We start from the raw sequence: 20,039 nt of genomic DNA on the forward strand, positions 1-20,039 counted from the left end.
TCTCCAGTGACTCTGCCCTGTATTGAAATTTTTTTTTAAATTGTTGCCATTTTGTTGGAACGGTACGTTCCGCGGCACGTTGCTGAGAGGTCTAGTCTGAGAGAGAGAGAGGGAGACAGTGAGACAGTGAGAGAGCGACAGTTTGAGCTTTAAAAAATACCTTTATTTAGCACTACTGTGGTATCTACTGATTCCAGGGGCACAGGCACAAAAAACTGAAATACAAATCAATGAACAACGCAATAAATACATAAACAAACAAATAAATAAATATATAAACAGCAGTAATAATAACAACAATATAGTAATCATAATACTAGAGGGAAGAGAGAGAAGGCAGACGAGAGGGAATACAATTATATCGTCAGAAATGTCATGGACAGAAAATATGTATTCATGGTGTATCGTCAAGGGGGACCACAGAGGACAAACAGAAGTCAATGGAAGGAAAGAAATAAATGGAAAAGAAGAAGAAAATGAGCTGCAAAGAAAGAGAGGGAGAGCTTATTTGATTGATGAAGTTACAGTGAGGGGAGAAAAAAGGTTCAGAATGTGATATGAGGCCATTAAATGATGGACGGAGCGAGAGTGGAGAGCGGCGATTTGGTTTGCGGTCAAACAGTCACTGGTAAATCCAAAATGGCCACTTGGACATAAAGTCGATTGAAAAAACTGTGGCCCGAGTTGACGGCTACGACCACAAAGCAGCACGCCACAGAGAGGTATGCAGCGAAGAACGACTTATGACCTCATGTGAACAAAAGTGAATGGGTTCCAATCTCACCATGTACATGGCGTGTGTGTGTGTGTGTGTGTGTGTGTGTGTGTGTGTGTGTGTGTGTGTGTGTGTGTGTGTATTTTTACTGTACGGGAATGATGGAAAATTTCAAATTAAAAGCGCTTATGGCGCATGCAGGACCAAGCATGTCATGTGACCTCTCACCTCATTTGCTGGTGTCCATCTCCTCTACATCCACAGTGCTGTAAGACGGGCATATACACAGGGACCAACACATTATTTAATTATTCAGGAAATGACTTCAAATGTATTGAGTTATTCACATTATTGAGGTTTATAACATTATATTTAAAATGCGACTTAAGAACTTCTATCCATGCCTGCAGGGTGAAGCTGAAATTTAAAGACGTTGAGCGCATCCCATTTTAGGGTTGGATTAGATGCTGAGATAAATCACAGAAGCAAGCCTAGAAGACATAGTAAATTGACAGAGAACTGTAAATTTGAGACTTGAAATTTGAGATCTTTTCAAATACCGAGTCAACAAATTAAATACTTGTCGAAGCAATTGAAAAATGCATTCAATGCATTGGGTATGTTAATAGACCCATACGTGAATGTTGAGGTGTATGACATACTCGCACCGAAACTGCTCAGATTAATTACCGCTTTTCGTATTGGTCAACAACATTCTGTTTTGGGGATTTTTGTTTGAGGCTGCATCCACTGAAGCACATGTAAATATGAAACTGAGCAAAAAATCCGCCATTCCCCGTTCGGTCATGAGGTCCTGGTGACTGATGGTGGTCTTTTTTAAGGGCCATTGCTGTTCTGTTTTCAGTAAGCGGGAGGGAATAGAGCCAAACCAAATAAAAGACGGAGCCCCCCGAATTTGTCACAACAGTCTGACAGCCTGTGATATTAGATACTATTACAGTATGTACGTGTTTCTGTGCATCTGTACGCTTGTGAGAGGATTTAGGGTTTTCGCACAGTCATGATTAATCACATGATGTTCTGTCGTTGCATTCGGGAAAAAAAAACAAAAAAAACCTAAAAACAAAACACACAATAAAACCCACAGAAACTGGGTCCACAAACACTACGAACACAAATTTAATATAATGTGGAAACTGAGATGGCGATCCATTTTCCTTTTAGCCTCTTTGCATAGCATCACTACATATTTGGTCTTCTACTTTTCACTGAAAAGAGGTCAGACAGCCGGTCGTACATTATTAAACATCCTTTTTTTTTTTTCCTTTTTTTAAATCAATTTAACGTTTACTCTCCTGTCACAACGGGAGCGATCCGTCATATTTAGTGACAGCAAACGGCTGCGCCTCACACCCGCTCAACATGTTTCCATAAATTGTTTGGTTTAACGGAACGTCCCCTCTCTCCGACAACGCTGGCGGACGTGTTCGCCAGGGGCCAGGGCCGCGTAATGAGCTGCCATTTGTAATGTGAGCGGGCCCCATCTCCTGCTTTCATCCGGGGCCAACGCTGCGTGGCACATTAGCTGATTATATTAAACCGAAACAATAGGCAGAGTTTCCACTTTTTTATCACCCTGGGAAGACTGAACTGCATTGTGGGTTGTTTATATTCCCTAAAGATTACAGCCAAGGAGCGGGGAAATTGTCTATATAGTAACTCGATTAAGTTGACTGTATATTGATAATTTTTCCTGGTTTCTTTTTTACCTTTACGTTCATTTTTTTTGGTTCATTGTTTATTTTTATTTTTTTTTTTGGTTTACTGGCCAATAGTTCTTGTTTGTTTGTTTTACGATCACTTTTCTCATTATTGTTTTCTTTTCTATATTTTAGTAAATTGATCGTACATTGCCAATTTTTCTATTTCTTTGTTTATTGCATAATGCTAATTCTGCTTTATTTTTTACGTATAACTTTATTATAATTGCCTATTATTTTTGATGAGAGCTCTATCTAGCCATCCATCTTTCTTTCTCTCTCGATCGACACAGCATCTCACGTGTGTGTAAGCACGAACAAAGCCAGCAGGATTCTGGGTTTGTGCTCAACATGGGAACCATAGTGTGTTCCAGTGAGCTCTTCTGTGTGTTTATGGGAGTGTTATGTGTCCATTTATTCATCACTGCATCTATTACTTTGCCCCCCCCCCCCCCCAAAATAATATGCAAGCACATGTGCAATGACAAGGTGGAACCAAAAGCCCCTCTAAACACCTGCTGGGGAACCTGAGGCACGACCAGAAGTTCCTCCCTGTCCTCCACAGACGTCTATGTTGTTCTAATTTAAGCAAAATAGCCGCCTAAAATTACCTTAAATGAGTCCATTCTGGTTTCCAAGCTAATTGGCTTAATTGCAGTCATTTACTATGTAACTCTGGTGCTCAAAACGGAGCATTTAAGGCCAACTCACCAAACATCATGTGGGTTAATTGGGTGGTAAAACCTTTAGTTTTTTTTTTTGTATTTTTTTATCTAATAATGAAGTAAGATTATGAGTCATATTTACCAGCTGATTTTCTAGAGTTTTGATAATTTTACATTTAAACATCTTTAGTATGATTAATAAACACTACACACACACACACAGTATCTCCCAGTGATCCAGTGCCGGAAATATACTACATGAAAATTGCCAAAGCAGTTGTCTTAATAGATTAAAGTCGTCCACATCTGGTGTGTGGATATTGGTGTGGGTAGGTTTGGTTGAAATAAGAACAGAAATTCAGTATACGTGTGTGTGTGTGCGCGCGCGCACGCGCGCACGCACGCACGCACGCACGCACGCACGCACGCACTCGTATCTCTAGCAGTGTACACCCAAAGGTCAACAATCGTGGATGCTCTGCCCCAGGGAATTTGATTTTAATCATTTATAAGGTTAGAGGAGGTGGCTGTGACACCCTAAACAACTCCCAGAGCATCTTCTCTTCTCCTATAAGATTCCTCTACAGTATCAAATCATGATTCGTATCAAATTTAAAAGGGAGATAAAAATTGTTAAAATATGTTTTGCAAGTATACACGCGTAGTTGAAGAACAATGATAACCTTAAAATCTGTCTTTCAAATAAACACACGCTCATACCTTGAGAATGCATCATCAAGGCCGTCCTCCACGTCCTGGTGAGAAGGAAGCAACATGCGTGAACGTTCTCGATGGTCTCACCAGCAAATCATATGGTGAACCATGAGATTGCAGATTTAGTTAGATTGAGTCTTGTTTTTTTTTTTTCTTACTTCAGTGCTCTGTCAATACGATTATTCCCATGTTCCTATTCCATATTTCAATGCACACTTTAGAATGTACAGTATAAAGTAAATAACCAAATTAGTAGGTATGGTAGGGACTTCTTCATAATTATACATTCAATAATGTTATATCTTCTTCCAACAGCAGGAGGGTTGGATGGAGGTTGCACAGCACATTCCCTCAGAGGATATTTATAGTGAATCAGATGGATCTGGTGATGGAAAGCGCTTTAAAATGGATATGATGCCACCTTGTGTTGAGCATCTGCAAATGTAGAAAAGGAACGCTGGCTAATGTACCTAAATGCACCTACTGTATAACGTGCAAAACATTTAAATAAAGGAACTAAAATCTTTTAAAAAAAGGTGGTCTGCTTATGGAACCATTTTCTTTCCAATTTCTTTATATATTATATATTTTTTTATTTATCACAAAATCCTGCAAACTCTGGAAACTTAAGATCACAAGTTGTATTTGGTAGTTGGTATAACCCATATCAAGTAGTAAGAGTGGAGTTGTTCATGTAAAACATTTCCATTTCTCTTTGCTTTCATTAATCTTCGGGAAATAATTTGTGCAGCCACAGAGACAAACGTTAAATTAACATAACTCAGATTCATAAACACAACCATAATAACTTAACGGCATTGTGTAATTTTCTTACAGAGAAGTTACCACGAATCACAATTCCTGTCACAAGGAATTAATGGAGGCAAAACACTAGAGCCATTATTGAAGAATGATGGTAACTAACTACCTACCTAACTCCCGACTTAATCAATTAACTAACCAACTACCTAAATAACCACCTAACTATCTAAATAACCACTTAACTACCTAAATAACCATCAATTTACCTAAATAACCACCTAACTACCTAAATAACCAGTGAACGCTTACCCAGGAGTCGTGTTTGATGGGCCGTCGCCGGGTGGGGTTGCTGCGTGGTGAGAGCAGGCTCAGCGAGGCGGAGAAGAATGGCCGTCGCAGCTTTGCCGGCACGCCGCTGGGTTTGTGATGCTCCGGGTCTGCAGGCGTGGAAGGAAAGATAAGAGAAGATTCCAAAGAGGGGGCGAGTTACACAGAGGGATAAACAGGCGAGACGACGGGTGGGATTCTGAGGGAGTGGAGGAAAGTAAAAATAAATCAATCAGCTCCAGCCCCCTGGAATTTATTGATTTTTATGTGGAGCACACTGGTTGCAGTGGTTCTCAACATGGGGTCCGGGGACCTACCAGGGGTTCTTTAAGAGGTTCCAGGGGGTCCTCGGCAAAATTCACAATTATTTCATTGAACCCATTAGAGAATGTACTATAATGGCTGTTTTTTTTAATCCTATCATCTCCATAAATATAGTATAGAGAGGTCGTGGAGGTTTGGACTAAATCATATCTAACTATAAAACTATTCTCAGATTGGGGTCCCAGAGACTACAGTACATCTTATCAACTGGGGTCCCTGGAGCAATGCGAATCAAATTGAGGGTCCTTGATAAGAAAAAGGTTGAGAATCACTAATTTAATGTATTTATTTTTTGGTCAACGGCAGTTACCATGGCAACCAGAAGTGCATGACACTGCCTTACCCGGTCGTCTCAATTCTAGTCTCAAGTCTAAAGTAACCTTTGGACAAAATGGGTACAACCCCAAAAAAGGGAAATGATCCTCAGTGTGGAAGGGGAGACACGTAGACCCATTAAAATGTCAAAGACGTCCCTGCGCTTCGCTGCATCCGTGCCCAATTAATCATTAGTGCCACCGTACGGGAGGAATTAATTCGGTGATTTGAGATGTTATTATTAGTTGATAAGTTGAAAGGCACTTCCAGTTCTCTCACACACACACACACACACACACACACACACACACACACACACACACACACACACACACACACACACACACACTTCAAGGCCAAACCAAGTGTCCATCCCGGCTTATAGTGAGGATCTCATGGTTTAACGTGATTAGCTTGAGGGACTGAGACTTTGACATTATGATAATTACTGTATCGGTCAAGCAAACAAATCACTCAATTTACTCATCGCAATTTCCCATTACGTGCCAATAATGTCACATCATTCATTATTTCCACAGTTACAAAAACGTAGCTTTTGGTCCTTTAAAAATGCCTTCGCGTGAATAAGAACGATATATGGCTGTGACTCTGGCTGGCTGTGTGTGGTGTTTTGTGTTTGGAATTCAAAGTGATATGTAGGGATCCTGTGTGATGGAGAACAGAATAAAAAACAACTACTGGTGTTACCTGTGGAAACACAGTGTGTATCCGCAGCTTGCGTCTGGCCGTCGCCATTGCCAGCGGAGCAGGAACAGCATGTCCTGGATTTCTTGCCTTTGTCTGCGTGCAGATGGAAGACAGCCAGAAAAACATCTACAAAACAGACTCGAAATGGGAAAAAAAAAAAAACATGAAGCCGCTGACATTCAGAAAAAAATACGTCAATAACATTCCCCTTCAGCTCGCGCTTCACAATAACTAAACATTTGAAACATCACTGCTCACCTTCCTGAGCGATCTCCCACAGGTCTAAGGCGACTTTGAAGGCCTGGGCCACTGTGAGGGTCACGGCCTGAGCCTAAAGGGACAACAGCAACTTGGATTTCATTTGGTGGCTAGAAGGGTGAGGATATATAACCAAACCTAAAAGTATGCGGGTGAGATTTCCCACCCGCATACTTTAAGGTTATGATTTGTTTGCAGATACCGATCAGCAACAGAGGTTTCAATCTTGGTACCTTTAAGAATTCTCAAATTTTTTGGCTGCCGACCCCTAAAAAATAAACAAGTTCAATTGTGATTTGTGCTGTAAAAATTAGAATTTGTGCCGCTATGGTTTTTTTTACATGTTTATTATTATATTTCCTGAGTTGTTTAATGTAACAATCCACCCGATCACCGTCCATATTGCTCAAAAATAGTCCGATTGGTGCGAGACAGTCCCACATTTTGACCAAGTGTACAGCAACCAGACGGACTGTCCCGCATTTTGATCAGTTGAAGCTTATAAATTGAAATATATAGATTTCTATCATATTGACATTTATTTCCATTCATGCTGCGGGGCGAGTCAGTGAAACAAAAAGAGCACCGTGCCTAACGGAGACGCTCTCTCCGTCACTCCCCACCATGGGTCACCTAAAACTGCTCCGTCTGGGTGGCTCTGCAGAGATAAGACTCTGGTGGAAGGGGATGTCCGAGGCATTGGAGCCTTGTCTCCACAAGATGGCGCCACAAACCATCCACAGCAGTCTCTGGTGTCGAGAGAGCCGGAAAAGCATCTTGGAACAAAATTCCAGTAGCAACAACAGCAACTGGCGGCTTTGTCGAAGAACACTTACAATCTTTTTCTTTTGGCAGAGGAAAGCGTGGCACTCCAACGTTTCATTTAACTGACTCTGAGAGACGTAGGCGAAGACCTTGTCCTGAGTTTTATCCGCCGTGCAGTAAGATATTCTGGAGAGAAGCAAAGAAGAGGAGGCATTGTGCATTCACACAAACAAGTTAACGATGAAATATGGAAAGCTCCAGTAGACAGAATCAGAATCAAATTTCTGATCATAATTTGAGTTCGACTATACTTTTTGGTAATGGCTAAGATATGGTGTTGGTCTTTGTTTGAAAGAAAGCATGCCAAGTAATCTAAAAATATTTACATTATTGTATTCCCAATATTCCCTTACCATCTGTTAGGTGTGAGTGATAAAATGAAATAAAATACAAAGATCACAGCCTCAAAATGAATTTGATGTACTGTATTTTGGCAAGATGATTTGACGTCTATCCTTTTAAATTTTTAGATTTTTTTCTTACATTTTATTACATAATAAGGAATTATTACATAATTCATTATGTTTTCTTTCTTATAAAGCATTGTCCAAACTAGCAAAGCATGTGAAATTTGATTAACTACACACACCCATATACACACACACACACACACACACACCTCACAAAAAGTTAGGGATATTGGGCTTTCGGGTGAAATTTCAGGATGAACCTAAAATGCACTATAACCTTTACAGGTGAACTTCATTTGACCTTCTCTAAACTTTTGAATGCACATGTCCAACTGTTCAATGTTTTAGTACTTTTTGCACAACTTGCTGTTCTCTAACAAGGAGCTGAACGGTAAATTCACACCAGGTGTTTGATCCATGAATCGACCAATACATTTCCTGGTTCAATTAGAATTGGTATTTAAACAGTCCTCTTCATCATGCTGTTCACATTTTGACATCATGAGACCAAGACGACGCCTAACAACTGATCAACAGTACCTCACCATTGTGAGGCTTCAAACAGGATGTTCTCAGAGGGAAGTGGCCACTGAGCTTAAAGTGTCACAGAGTGTCATCAGCAGGTTCCAACAGAGATACAGAGACTGGAAGAGTCACAGAAAGGCATAGAAGTGGACGTCCTTTGGCCACATCCCACACTGATGAGCGCTTCATTGTGAACAGTGCCCTGCGGAACAGGATGATGAATGCCACTCAACTCCAGCCGCCAACGATGTTGGAGACGTCAAGGAGAGCGCTATGCATCAGCCACTGTTGTCACCAGACGAGTCTTGGGTGGTGGTGGTGTTACAGTGTAGGCAGGTGTGTCAAGTCAATACAGAACTGCCCTACACTTTGTGAATGGTACAGTGACAAGCCCACACTACCTGAATAACATCATTAATCCAGTCATTGTGCCCCTGCATGAACAACACAGGCCTCATTTCATCTTCGTGGACGACAATGCTCCAGCTCATCGAGGTGGCATCATTAGGGAACGGCTGCTGGAGACTGGGGCACCTCAAATGGAGTGGCCTGCACTTTCTCCAGACCTGAATCCCATAGGAAACCTATGGGATCAGCTGAGTGGCCGTGTAGAGGCTCGTAACTCTGTGCCCCAGAACCTCAATGACCTGAGGGCCGCCCTTCAAGAAGAGTGGGGGGCCAGGCCTCAGCAGACAATAAGTCGACTTGTGAACAGCATGAGACGTGGTTGTCAAGCTGTAATTGATGCTCAAGGGCACATGACAAGTTATTGAGACATTGACATTTTTTGTTGTGGTAAAACCACCACTGTTGTTGGCTTTTGTTTCAATAAATTGTTTGAGATGAGGAAATCACCATTGAATGCTTCTACTTAAATGCCCTACTTTCATGATATAATATCACTGTAGCTTGAACTTTTTACATTCTCCATAAATGTTACCCGAAAGCCAAATATCCCTAACTTTTTGTGAGTAGTGTATGTACACACACACACACACACACACACACACACACACACACACACACACACACACACACACACACACACACACACACACACACACACACACACACACACACACACACACACACACACACACACACACACACACACACACTTAATATTAAATGTATTAATATCACATTTATTATTATTTAGTATCTACACATTTTCCTTTGACAGACATGCATTTCCACTTGGTGCAAAAGGGAAAATCTGTGGAAAAAACAAATCAAACAAATAAAAAAATGATAAAAAAAAAACAATAGCAAAACATGACTAACTCTTGAGACATTGGGTTCCCAGTGTTCACAGTGAATCCCTCTGTCTGGATCCAATGTCGGCCTTAAAAAAAAAAAAAAAATGTAATTGCCTGCATTGCCGCTGACAGGCCTGGCCTTTTCTTTTCAATAGCGATCTGAAACCAATCTGGACAAACCCACTCAGCGACAGCTCGCAGACATCCGCTGGACCGATTCCATTTCAACATCTTTTCTGCGCAGGCAAACCCATGTATGTATTTAAAAAAAAATGTTAAGTGTAATGATCAAATTAAATTTCATTCGAATCAGAATATATTTTTTCTTGACAAACATTCTGTCCTGAAACAGCACTAGCAGGAACCCAAGCATACCTCAAAAGATGTATGATACATGGAGGCTTGTTTGACATTGTTGTTGTGTGGAATACAGACTTTGATTGAAATATATTTCATAAGATATACTATACAATGATTAAATGTGATGTATTGTATAGCTGAAGGTATAGGTTCTTTATTTTTCAACCCAGGCAATGTTGGTTGGTCACAGTATTTATTATTAAAAAAATATAATAGAAAAATGTTTCATCAGGTTTTTAATGAACTCTTTAAGAATCTTTTTTTTTTTTTTTAATGCTCAAACGTTTGCCCCGCACAGTGAGACATTATAGCAGAGTGGTTCGTTTCTCAGTAGTGGAACCAGTTAATTAACAAGGGCTGGATTTTAAAATTCTTTTTGGTTTATCGTCTCAATAACAACACTTCAGACATCAAAGCATCGTACCACGGTGGTGGTTATTAGAGGTCCAGCCCTAAAGGGGCGGTAGCCCTATTGCTATTGTTAATGAAAAACTGACATCAGTAGTCGGTGGAGCTCATGTAGCCACTGCACTCACAGACGAGATGAATAAACGATGTATTTGGGCCAGTCCCGAAATGTTTCAAGTTTGATCCAGATCGGCCCATTATTGGGGAATAACTGAGTAAAAACTGTACTTTTTATCATCACCGCAACGCGCGGGCATGTGCAAATGACTGCTCGCACAGGTCACATGATAGCATTGCAATCTAGTGACTGGTCAACAACAAGATTTGTATTCGAGGTAGTTCTAACATGGCGTCGTTCAATTTTAATCCAGATCAGTTCAGTTCATTGTGGATGGAGTTTGCGATCAACAATCGCCACCCCACCAAGAGGGTGGCATGCACAGCGCGCACGTGCAAGTTGACAGAGTAGATCACGTGATAGCGCTGAAGTCTAGCGACACACAGGTATTGTCATGATTGGATTTAAGAAGAAGAATCTTTAATTGTCACACAGCACACACACACACACACACACACGCTTTGGATGGTGGCTGGTGAAATGATGATGATGATGTGTGCATGTTTTTGGTGGGAGTCCTTATGTTAGGTGGAGGAAACCCCATGTGAGCATGGGGAGAACATGCAAACTCCACACAGAAGGGCTCCTATTAGGGAGATAATCCGCCCGGAGCACAGTGCCAACAGTGCCCCAGGCGGGAATTGAACCCAGGACCTTCTTGCTGTGAGGTAGCAGTGCAATGCACTTTAACGAAGGGCCGAAGACCGTGGATCCCGCGTATTGCTGCTTGCAGCAATATTTATTTTTATTATCATAACTATTATTATTATCAAAGAGGGAGAAAATGTATTCCTGGAATAATGAATAATCCATGGTTCTTTGGGGTGGGGGGGTTGCAGATCTCTCCATAATGTGCCATCACTAACATGTAAAGTGCATACCAAAGGTTTCCCACTAAAAAGCGATCCTCATTTAGCGCCCCACATCAAGAGCCCTGGAAGCCAAGTCATTAATTCTATCAAACAACAAGTGTGAAATTAGCAGCCCTCACATCTCACATCTCCGAGTGCTAAACGTTGCTGGCTGAACGGCGGATGCATGACCCACATAGAAATGCCCAGGACACCCCTGTCTAAGTTATTGTTTGTTTTATTTTAAGTTACTGTAAAAGGGATGGCCTACTTAAGTTGTATGCATTTGAAATTGGAGGAAATATTTTCAAAATGTATATTTAATGACCATTTTATTTGTTTAATAATGTACAAATCAAAAATGTAGATTTTGTGTGAATGTGTTTAAAACATCACAGCATCATGGAACAAATAATGCTAAGACCCAGTATATTTCGGAATCTAAAAAGTAGTTTGGTTCAGCATGCAGCTTAATATGCAAGGGACAGTGAGACACATCTTATACCTTTTATACATTTTTCTTCTACAAAAAGCGGATATTTTAACACATACAGCATAATAACATATTGTCATGAATATGTATCCACATGTCTATTCTAAAGGTTTGTGGTATACTCTTCGTGAACAGTCATGTGTAAAACTACATATCAATCCCACTTCCACAGCCTTGTTGTTTTGACAATCAATCCATGAAAGCTGCAGTAAAGTGGCGTGCTGGACAATCACTTCCACCGTGAACAGGTACGAGCGACGCAGGGTAATATAGGTCGCTTTAATGGGCCGTCATAATGTGACATCATAGTGTGTGTGTGTGTGTGTGTGTGTGTGTGTGTGGTAGTGTGGGTGTGTGTGTGTGTCCTTGTCATCAAGCTATTTCAAAAACAAAATAATAATGCCATCCACGTACATGGGTTCACTGTTACACTAGTTACACTGTAAATCCAATAATGTCATTTCAAAACGCATCCTAGTCAAGACGGACTAAATTTGTTAAAGGTTTTAAATGTGTTGAAAAGTAGATCGGAAAAAAAAAAAAAAAAAAAAAGGAATTATTGAGCAGCACGAGTCGTTTCTGTTTTTCTACCAGAAGGACCCATCACTGTGCATCAGATCGAGAATGAACGCCCTGCAGGCCGCTTTGATCTCCTGGCTCAGAAGGGGAATTATTTATATATTTTAAAGGCTAAAAGGCTAACCTCCAGGCATTTTATAGTATATTAAAGATTAGGGAAACATTTATCTAAAAAGGTATGGATTTTGTTTTCTGTTTCTTTCAATTCACATCCGGAAACAAAAGTATGTGCATTTTACCGTTCCTCTGGAGTGGCAGTCATTGAATGCATTATTCATGTTGCACAAGACAAAGACGAACCAAAACAATTACTACGACACACAAATAAGCATCCTGAAGGAAACCAAGTGGTCCATCAAAGACCAAATAATTACCCAACATTTTTTCATTGTGTTGATGAAAACACACAGCTAGGCAAGTAAGACCTAAATATCCATCCATTCCAAGTCACAGCTTAACATTGAGACTCATTCAATCATATGTGTCATAGATGACACACACACACACACACACACACACACACACACACACACACACACACACACACACACACACACACACACACACACACACACACACACACACACACACACACACACACACACACACACACTTAAAACCACCTTCCCAACATTGTGTAGCTCCCCTCTGTGCCGCCAAAACAGCTCTGACCATCGAGGCATGGAGTCCACAAGACCTCTGAATGTGTCCTGTGGTATCTGGCACCAAGATGTTAGCAGCAGATCTTCAAGTCCTGGAAGTTGCAAGGTGGGGCCACCATGATCGTGCTTGCTGTTCCAGTACATCCCACAGATGCTTGAGATCTGGGGAATTTGGAGGCCAAGTCAACATCTTGAACTCTTTGTCATGTTCCTCAAACCATTCCTGAACAATTTTTGCAGTGTGGCATGGTGCATTATCCTGCTGAAAGAGGCCACTGCCATCAGGTTATAACGTTGCCATGAAGGGGTGTACTTGGTCTGTAACAATGTTTAGGTAGGTGGTACATGTCAAAGTAACATCCACATGAATGCCAGGAACCAAGGTTTCCCAGCAGAACATTGCCCAGATCATCACACTGCCTCTGCTGGCTTGCCTTCTTCCAATAGTGCATTCTGGTGCCATTTGTTCCCCAATTTCACAACGCACAGGCGTCACATGATGTCAAATAAAACGTGATTCATCAGACCAGGCCACCTTCTTCCATTGCTCCATGATCCAGTTTGGATGCTCACATGCCCATTGTAGGAGCTTTCAGTGGTGGACAGGGGTCAGCATGGGCACTCTGACCGGTCTGCAGCTACGCTGCCCCATACACAGCAAGCTGAGATGCACTGTGTGTTCTGACACCTTTCTATCATAGCAGCATTAACCTTTTAAGAAGCTTGTGCTACAGTAGCTCTTCTGTGGGATCGGACCAGACAGGCAAGACTTCACTCCCCACGCACATCAATGAGCCCATAGGCGCCCGTGACCCTGTCGCCGGGTTCACCGGTTGTCCTTCCTTGGACCACTTTTGGTAGGTACTTACCACTGCATACTGGGAACACCCCTCAAGACCTGTTGTTTTGGAGAGGCTCTGACCCAGTCGTCAAGTCATCACAATTTGGCCCTTGTCAAAGTCGTTCAGATCCTTACGCTTGCCCATTTTTCCTGCTTCCAACACATAAACTTCAAGAACTGACTGTTCACTTGCTGCCTAATATATCCCACCCCTTGACAGGTGCCATTGGAACGAGATGAGCAATGTTATTCACTTCACCTGTCAGTGGTTTTAATGTTGTGGAATATATATTGTATGTGTACCTGGTGATCGAGTAATTTTAGAAAACACATTTCAACTGCTCACCGATAAGGAAAGTGAAAGATGACAAAATGTAATTTTAGAGACAAAAGTCAAAAGTTTTGGCAGTAAAATGTAAAAGTTTGTTTATGGTAGTGTGTGTGTGTGTGTGTGTGTGTGTGTGTGTGTGTGTGTGTGTGTGTGGGAGATAACCGTAATGGGAGCTGGCATCCTATTTGTTTGCCTCCTGATACAAAGCTTCCCCCGAGGTGATCAGCCTCGTGAGTCGCATCAATAAAGAGGAATGCACCCCCTCTCCTTAACACACACACGCTCCCATAAACACACACACACACGCTCCCATAAACAGACACACACGCTCCCATAAACAGACACACACCCACACACACACACACTTCTATTCACTCTGTTCTATCAAAATACATGTTTGTTAGGGGTTAATACTCCTGTCAGTGCCCCTGACCAAAGCACTGGCATCACTCATGATTTCCGAGCTGCGGTTCAATCCATCCTCCCCCAACAACAATAATGGGAAGAAGAAAGAAGGGAGTGGTGAGATGTAGGGAAGAGGAGGGGGGGCGGGGGTGATTCAATCGACCCACCCTTTCCCCAGTCAGATGGGGGTGGGGGGTGCCCATCCGAACTGGAAGCATCCACTTCACACTGAAGGTACTTAGCTGATCAGAGTTCAGGTGGAGATGAACACAATAGAGAGATTTCCCACCAGACAGGAAAAAGAGGCGGGAGAAGGAAGGGGAGGAAATTAAGAGGAGGAGGAAAGGAGGGATGGAGATCAAAGGCAGGGAGATGATTCCCCTGGTCTGAGGTCTGTTTAAACTGATAAGGTGGATCGTAATGGGAGTTTTGGCGCGCACACACACACACACACACACACACACACACACACACACACACACACACACACACACACACACACACACACACACACACACACACACACACACACACACACACACACACACACACACACACACCTTCTCTTCTCTCAGAATTCATGCACTAATCACAAACCAGCCATGTGATGTTTGCATGAAAGCCAATCTATACCATGAAGATCAATCTGGAGGCCAGAGGCCTCTTCAAAGCCTGGTTTTCAAACACACACAGACACACATGCATGCACATGCTCACACACACACACACGCAAACACACACACACACACACACACACACACACACACACACACACACACACACACACACACACACACACACACACACACACACACACACACAGTAAGTGACAGCAGTCAACAGCAGCAGTGATCTCACTTTGGTGGACGGAGGGAGAGAAGCCGTCCCAGTGATGCTCTGAATAGTAATAAAATAATAATGCATTTAAATTAAGTGGGCTGATATACTGTATGAAGATGTCATGATGGTAACAAAAACTTAGAAGAGCTTTTTTATTCAGACAGTAAGAAACTCAGAATTCTTTTTAGTTAATGTAGAAAAAAAACAACTGCATTTAGAGTTACAAGAATTATATATAATATATATATTTAATAGTCACTTCAAAAATGTATTTTATATTTCTTTAATGGATATAATATTTAAGTTGTATTTATATTGTATTTTTATTCTTTAATATAACATAATTTAAAATAAATGTAATTGTTGTATACATTTCATATTTTATTTTGTGTAATTCTCTAGCAGTTTATGGGCTTTTAAAGTATTATCAAACTTGTTTATCATAATGCAATTTCAGAAATCCAAATTAGGTTAATCACCTTCAAACTTTTCCTTAAGGTAAATATAATTGTTGTGTGTAGGATTATTAAATATATTCATTCATTCATTCATTCCTTTTTATATTTAATACTATACATACTTTTTATATGAAATACCGTTCAATCATTCAGAATTCCCAAAGTAGCATTGTTTATTATGACATCACAACCAATAATTCTCAGTTAGGTCTTTGTTTCCAATTTAGTCAGTGTTAACTGCATGAGGTCATTCTACAAAATATATCATGTTTTACAGAGTTGATTTTATTCACATGGGTAGGAAGTTCTACCTGTATATGGAGACGTCTTCTATCAGGTCTGTGCTCTCTGTGTCTGTGATGACGATGCCTTTCGGGGACACGGTCAGCGTTACTTTCCGAAACTTCTTGGCACCGGCTCTGGCCTGTTTGATAAGAGATACGACACGAAGAAGACACATTATACTGTATACTCACATATAACATATACAGGAATATAAACTCCTGTATATGTTTGGGGGGGGACGCACAGAGGTTAATATGCCCCCCCCCCCCCCCCCAAAAAAAAGAAAGGGGGCATTTTGATTATTTAACTACACAGTGGGTAACTTGGATGAATTAGCAGTTCATGTAGTAAGAACCTTTGATCGATAAATATCTTAATATATATTTCAACTTATTCATTTGTAATATAATTATATTACATTTTTTTTATTTATTACTAAAATTACTATTTATAGACTATTACATATTATTTTTACATCATTTTTATAATGTATATTTTAAGATTTTTACTAAATATATTTTTTCGAATTATTTTCCATTTATTTTCCATTATTTAAATTTGACATTTTATAGGTTAATCTTGGCAGTTCATGGGCTTTTCAAAGTGTTTTCAGTTCGTTTTGTTACTATTATAATGCAATTCCATAAATACACATTAGGTAATCCATACTGATTATGTTTAGTTATAGTGTATAGGTATTTATCTATTTCATCATGGTATAAAGGGGGCAGCAGATAGAGTGAAGCATTTAGTAAAGTAAAGGTCTTTCCAAGGTCATCGGGAATGGTGCCACGTCGTACTGGTGGAGGCTCCTGTGCCCCGGAGTTTATTCCCATGAGAATAAACGGGAAGCCACTGGAAACTGACACTGATCGGCAGAAAAATGGTGCCATGCCCGACTGTGGCAGCTTGTTCATTTATGAAAATTTAAACTGCCACATATTTCACATCCCTGCAAATCTATCAATTTAAACCTGCCAATAATCATGCGTTTTAAACCTCGGTGTCGTCTCTCTCTCTCCATAAAATTTTGTTTCTTATCTTCCTTTCTTAATTTCTGCCCACAAGTAAACATTGAATATAAGGTGCAGCATCAGGTTTCACTTAAATGGTAAATGACGAGTACGTGTTCTTGTGTGTGTGTGTGTGTGTGTGTGTGTGTGTGTGTGTCAAACAATTTCTTGCAGAGACAGAATTCCCACAGATTATTGTCTCCAGTTTCATTGTCAGTGAGGTGTTGAAGGAGCTTTAAGCATAGCGTGAAATGTGTGAGCCTATCTGTCTTGGTGTGTGTACAGTATGAGTGTGTGTGTGTACAGTATGAGTGTGTGCGTATCGGTAAAAATATGAAGGCGGAACTTCAGAACTTTATGAAAGAAAACCATCAACGGACACATCTCCAAAAAAAATCTGTACACTATATGAAATGCACTGAGGAAAATAGTGAAATGTGTTGAAAGCTGAACTTCAACCCTGGCCAGGGGTGCCAACCTCAAATTTTAATTCTAAGTGCTCTCTCTCTCTCTCTCTCTCTCTCTCTCTCTCTCTCTCTCTCTCTCTCTCTCTCTCTCTCTCTCTCATATTTTGGGACCATTCCCTCTATCAGTTTCTATAGGATTTCCTATATTATTTTTTCATTATTTTTCAAGGGACCCTGCTCCACTAAAGCATTTTTTTGTGGTCATACATGGTATCACTGGCAGATCTCTTCATCTCCTTATTTAAAAATGAGAAAGCAAATTCAGGGTATATTGTATACTGGTGGTTTAAGTGCATAGAGAATAGATAAAAGGTAAATAAAAAGTGTCCTTGAGTTTCACCAGCGGGAAAGTTCCAAATGTACCGTTCTGATCGCAGCTTTGGAAAACAGACATCTTTTCAAATTCATGTGGACAACCATGTGTGACACTGATAATCCTGAACTAAAGAATTTGAAATTAAAACGGTGTCTCAGAGTGACCACGCTGACCTTTATTTAAACATATACAGTGTAATTATATCAAAATAAGAACATTTCATGGTGAGCATGAAGAGTGTGGGACGAATCCGACCGGATTCCTCCCCCCATGGCAGCTCAGCCTGTTCGTAAGTATTTAGTTACGACCATTTCCCCGAAGCGTTAAACAGGATGGGGTGATTTGTCCCAGTGTGTTATCTAGAGAAGCCACACGGACAAACAAATGGAACCCGTGGATATTGAACTGTAGAAGGGATAACATTTTAACTGTGGGAGTGTATAGAAGGGTTTTTCCGTTTGCGAATCTTTGTACCATCTGGACTTTCTTTGAAGGAATGTTCTATGGTCTTTCATTGTGCATCAATGTAATTAACTTTCCCTGATATGGCGCATTTTCCCTAATCTCCATATGGATTTTTTTTTTTTTTTTTTTTTTAATGTGAATTCTTGAAATAAACAGCATCCCTCAATCCAGCACAGTGCATCAATGTACAGGGTCTCCTGGATTTTCCATGACGATCCCATACAAGCAAGGTGGTTGCAATTTCAAATCAAAGACTAATAATTAGTAAAATAATAACTGATAACTAATCGCTCACCGTGGCTACGATCCTGCGTATAGCCGCCGCCGCCATGTCCTCTCCTTTGGGCTGACCCACCAGCGTCATGCCCAGGTACTTGACGTTGAACACCATCCCTTCCAGCAGCGTCTCCTTAGTGTCCGTCCAGTTCTCTGGAAGCTCTGGAGGGAGAGATATTTTTTAGTACATTTTAGGTCATATCCTATTTCTATTTATATATCTACTCTTTTTATTGCGAGTTAAGTTGTATCCACTGATCTGAAGACATACAGTATCTTTCCATATCCCATAATTTTTAACAGCAAATTTTCTGTTTTAGGTTATCGTCACACATGTACTGTATATGCTGTATTTATTCAACAGAATTGTTTTACATTTTCATTACATAGTTTATCTTACATTTTCACACACACACACACACACACACACACACACACACACACACACACACACCCCCCCCCCCCCCCCCTCTTTTGGTCATACTTTTCCAGTGTTTGTTTTTCCACCTGCCATGGCAATAATAACAAAGGTTTCCCATGTTATTAAAACCATTTGAATTTAATTTAATTGAGAGTGAGAGTGCGAGATGGTCAGAGTTTTGCATGAAAGGGCCGAGCTTCTCCTTCCATGCTTTGCTTCTTCCTACTGATTCCTTTCTTTTGGATGAAAGACATTCCATCAGTAGAAGGTGGTGGGGGGGGGGGCTTATTTCAAATGTCAATTTCTAAAGGCGGAGTGGGCGGATCACAAACAGCCTCTACCTCACCAGGAAATATTCTGAGCCCAAAAACAAAGTAGATGATGGAAATGGATCCATTTGACATCCACCAGATCAAACACCGTCCTCTCTCTGCTGCCGCAGCTTTGACTCTTCTCTTTCACAGGTAGCAGCGAGCGCTGTGAGCAGAGCAGGGCATTGTGGGTAAACACCACAAACCACTAATGCAAGGCCACTTAAAAATATCCATCATTGGTCCCGGGCCACCAGGCAGAACCCAAATTAACCATATACAGTACAGAAATAGTATAATACAGTGCGATAGAACGATAGAACAACAGATAGAGCAAATGATAGAACAATAGAAAGATACTTTATTAATCCCTGAAAGAGTCTGAACAGCTCACATCTTGATAGTAGCAACAAATGGTTAAGCAATTCAATACAAATATATATAAGAAAAATGGCAATATATGACACACACACACACACACACACACACACACACACACACACACACACAGTGTACATTTAATAAGACAGCACAGTAATAGTATAAGACATAAGGTGACATTCCATGTGACATTCACTTCATGCAGCAACAGGATTTTAAAGCTTCTCAAG

General features: G+C 40.7%; 1 protein-coding gene across 1 annotated transcript in view; it reads right to left on the reverse strand.

Annotated features, from left to right (window-relative positions):
* Positions 1 to 944: 944 nt before the first annotated feature.
* LOC307246777 (low density lipoprotein receptor adapter protein 1) overlaps positions 945 to 20,039 on the reverse strand; it is a gene marked incomplete at both ends in the record, with an annotated part of 42,871 nt that continues 23,776 nt past the window's right edge. The window contains 8 exons of the mRNA XM_080022794.1: positions 945 to 981; positions 3,822 to 3,856; positions 4,887 to 5,014; positions 6,252 to 6,344; positions 6,510 to 6,582; positions 7,346 to 7,460; positions 16,186 to 16,298; positions 18,716 to 18,858. Coding sequence (XP_079878920.1) covers positions 945 to 981; positions 3,822 to 3,856; positions 4,887 to 5,014; positions 6,252 to 6,344; positions 6,510 to 6,582; positions 7,346 to 7,460; positions 16,186 to 16,298; positions 18,716 to 18,858 — 737 coding nt within the window. The remainder of the gene's footprint in view (positions 982 to 3,821; positions 3,857 to 4,886; positions 5,015 to 6,251; positions 6,345 to 6,509; positions 6,583 to 7,345; positions 7,461 to 16,185; positions 16,299 to 18,715; positions 18,859 to 20,039) is intronic.

Source organism: Zeus faber, assembly GCF_960531495.2.
Source record: "Zeus faber genome assembly, chromosome: 2".
Taxonomy (NCBI): Eukaryota; Metazoa; Chordata; class Actinopteri; order Zeiformes; family Zeidae; genus Zeus; species Zeus faber.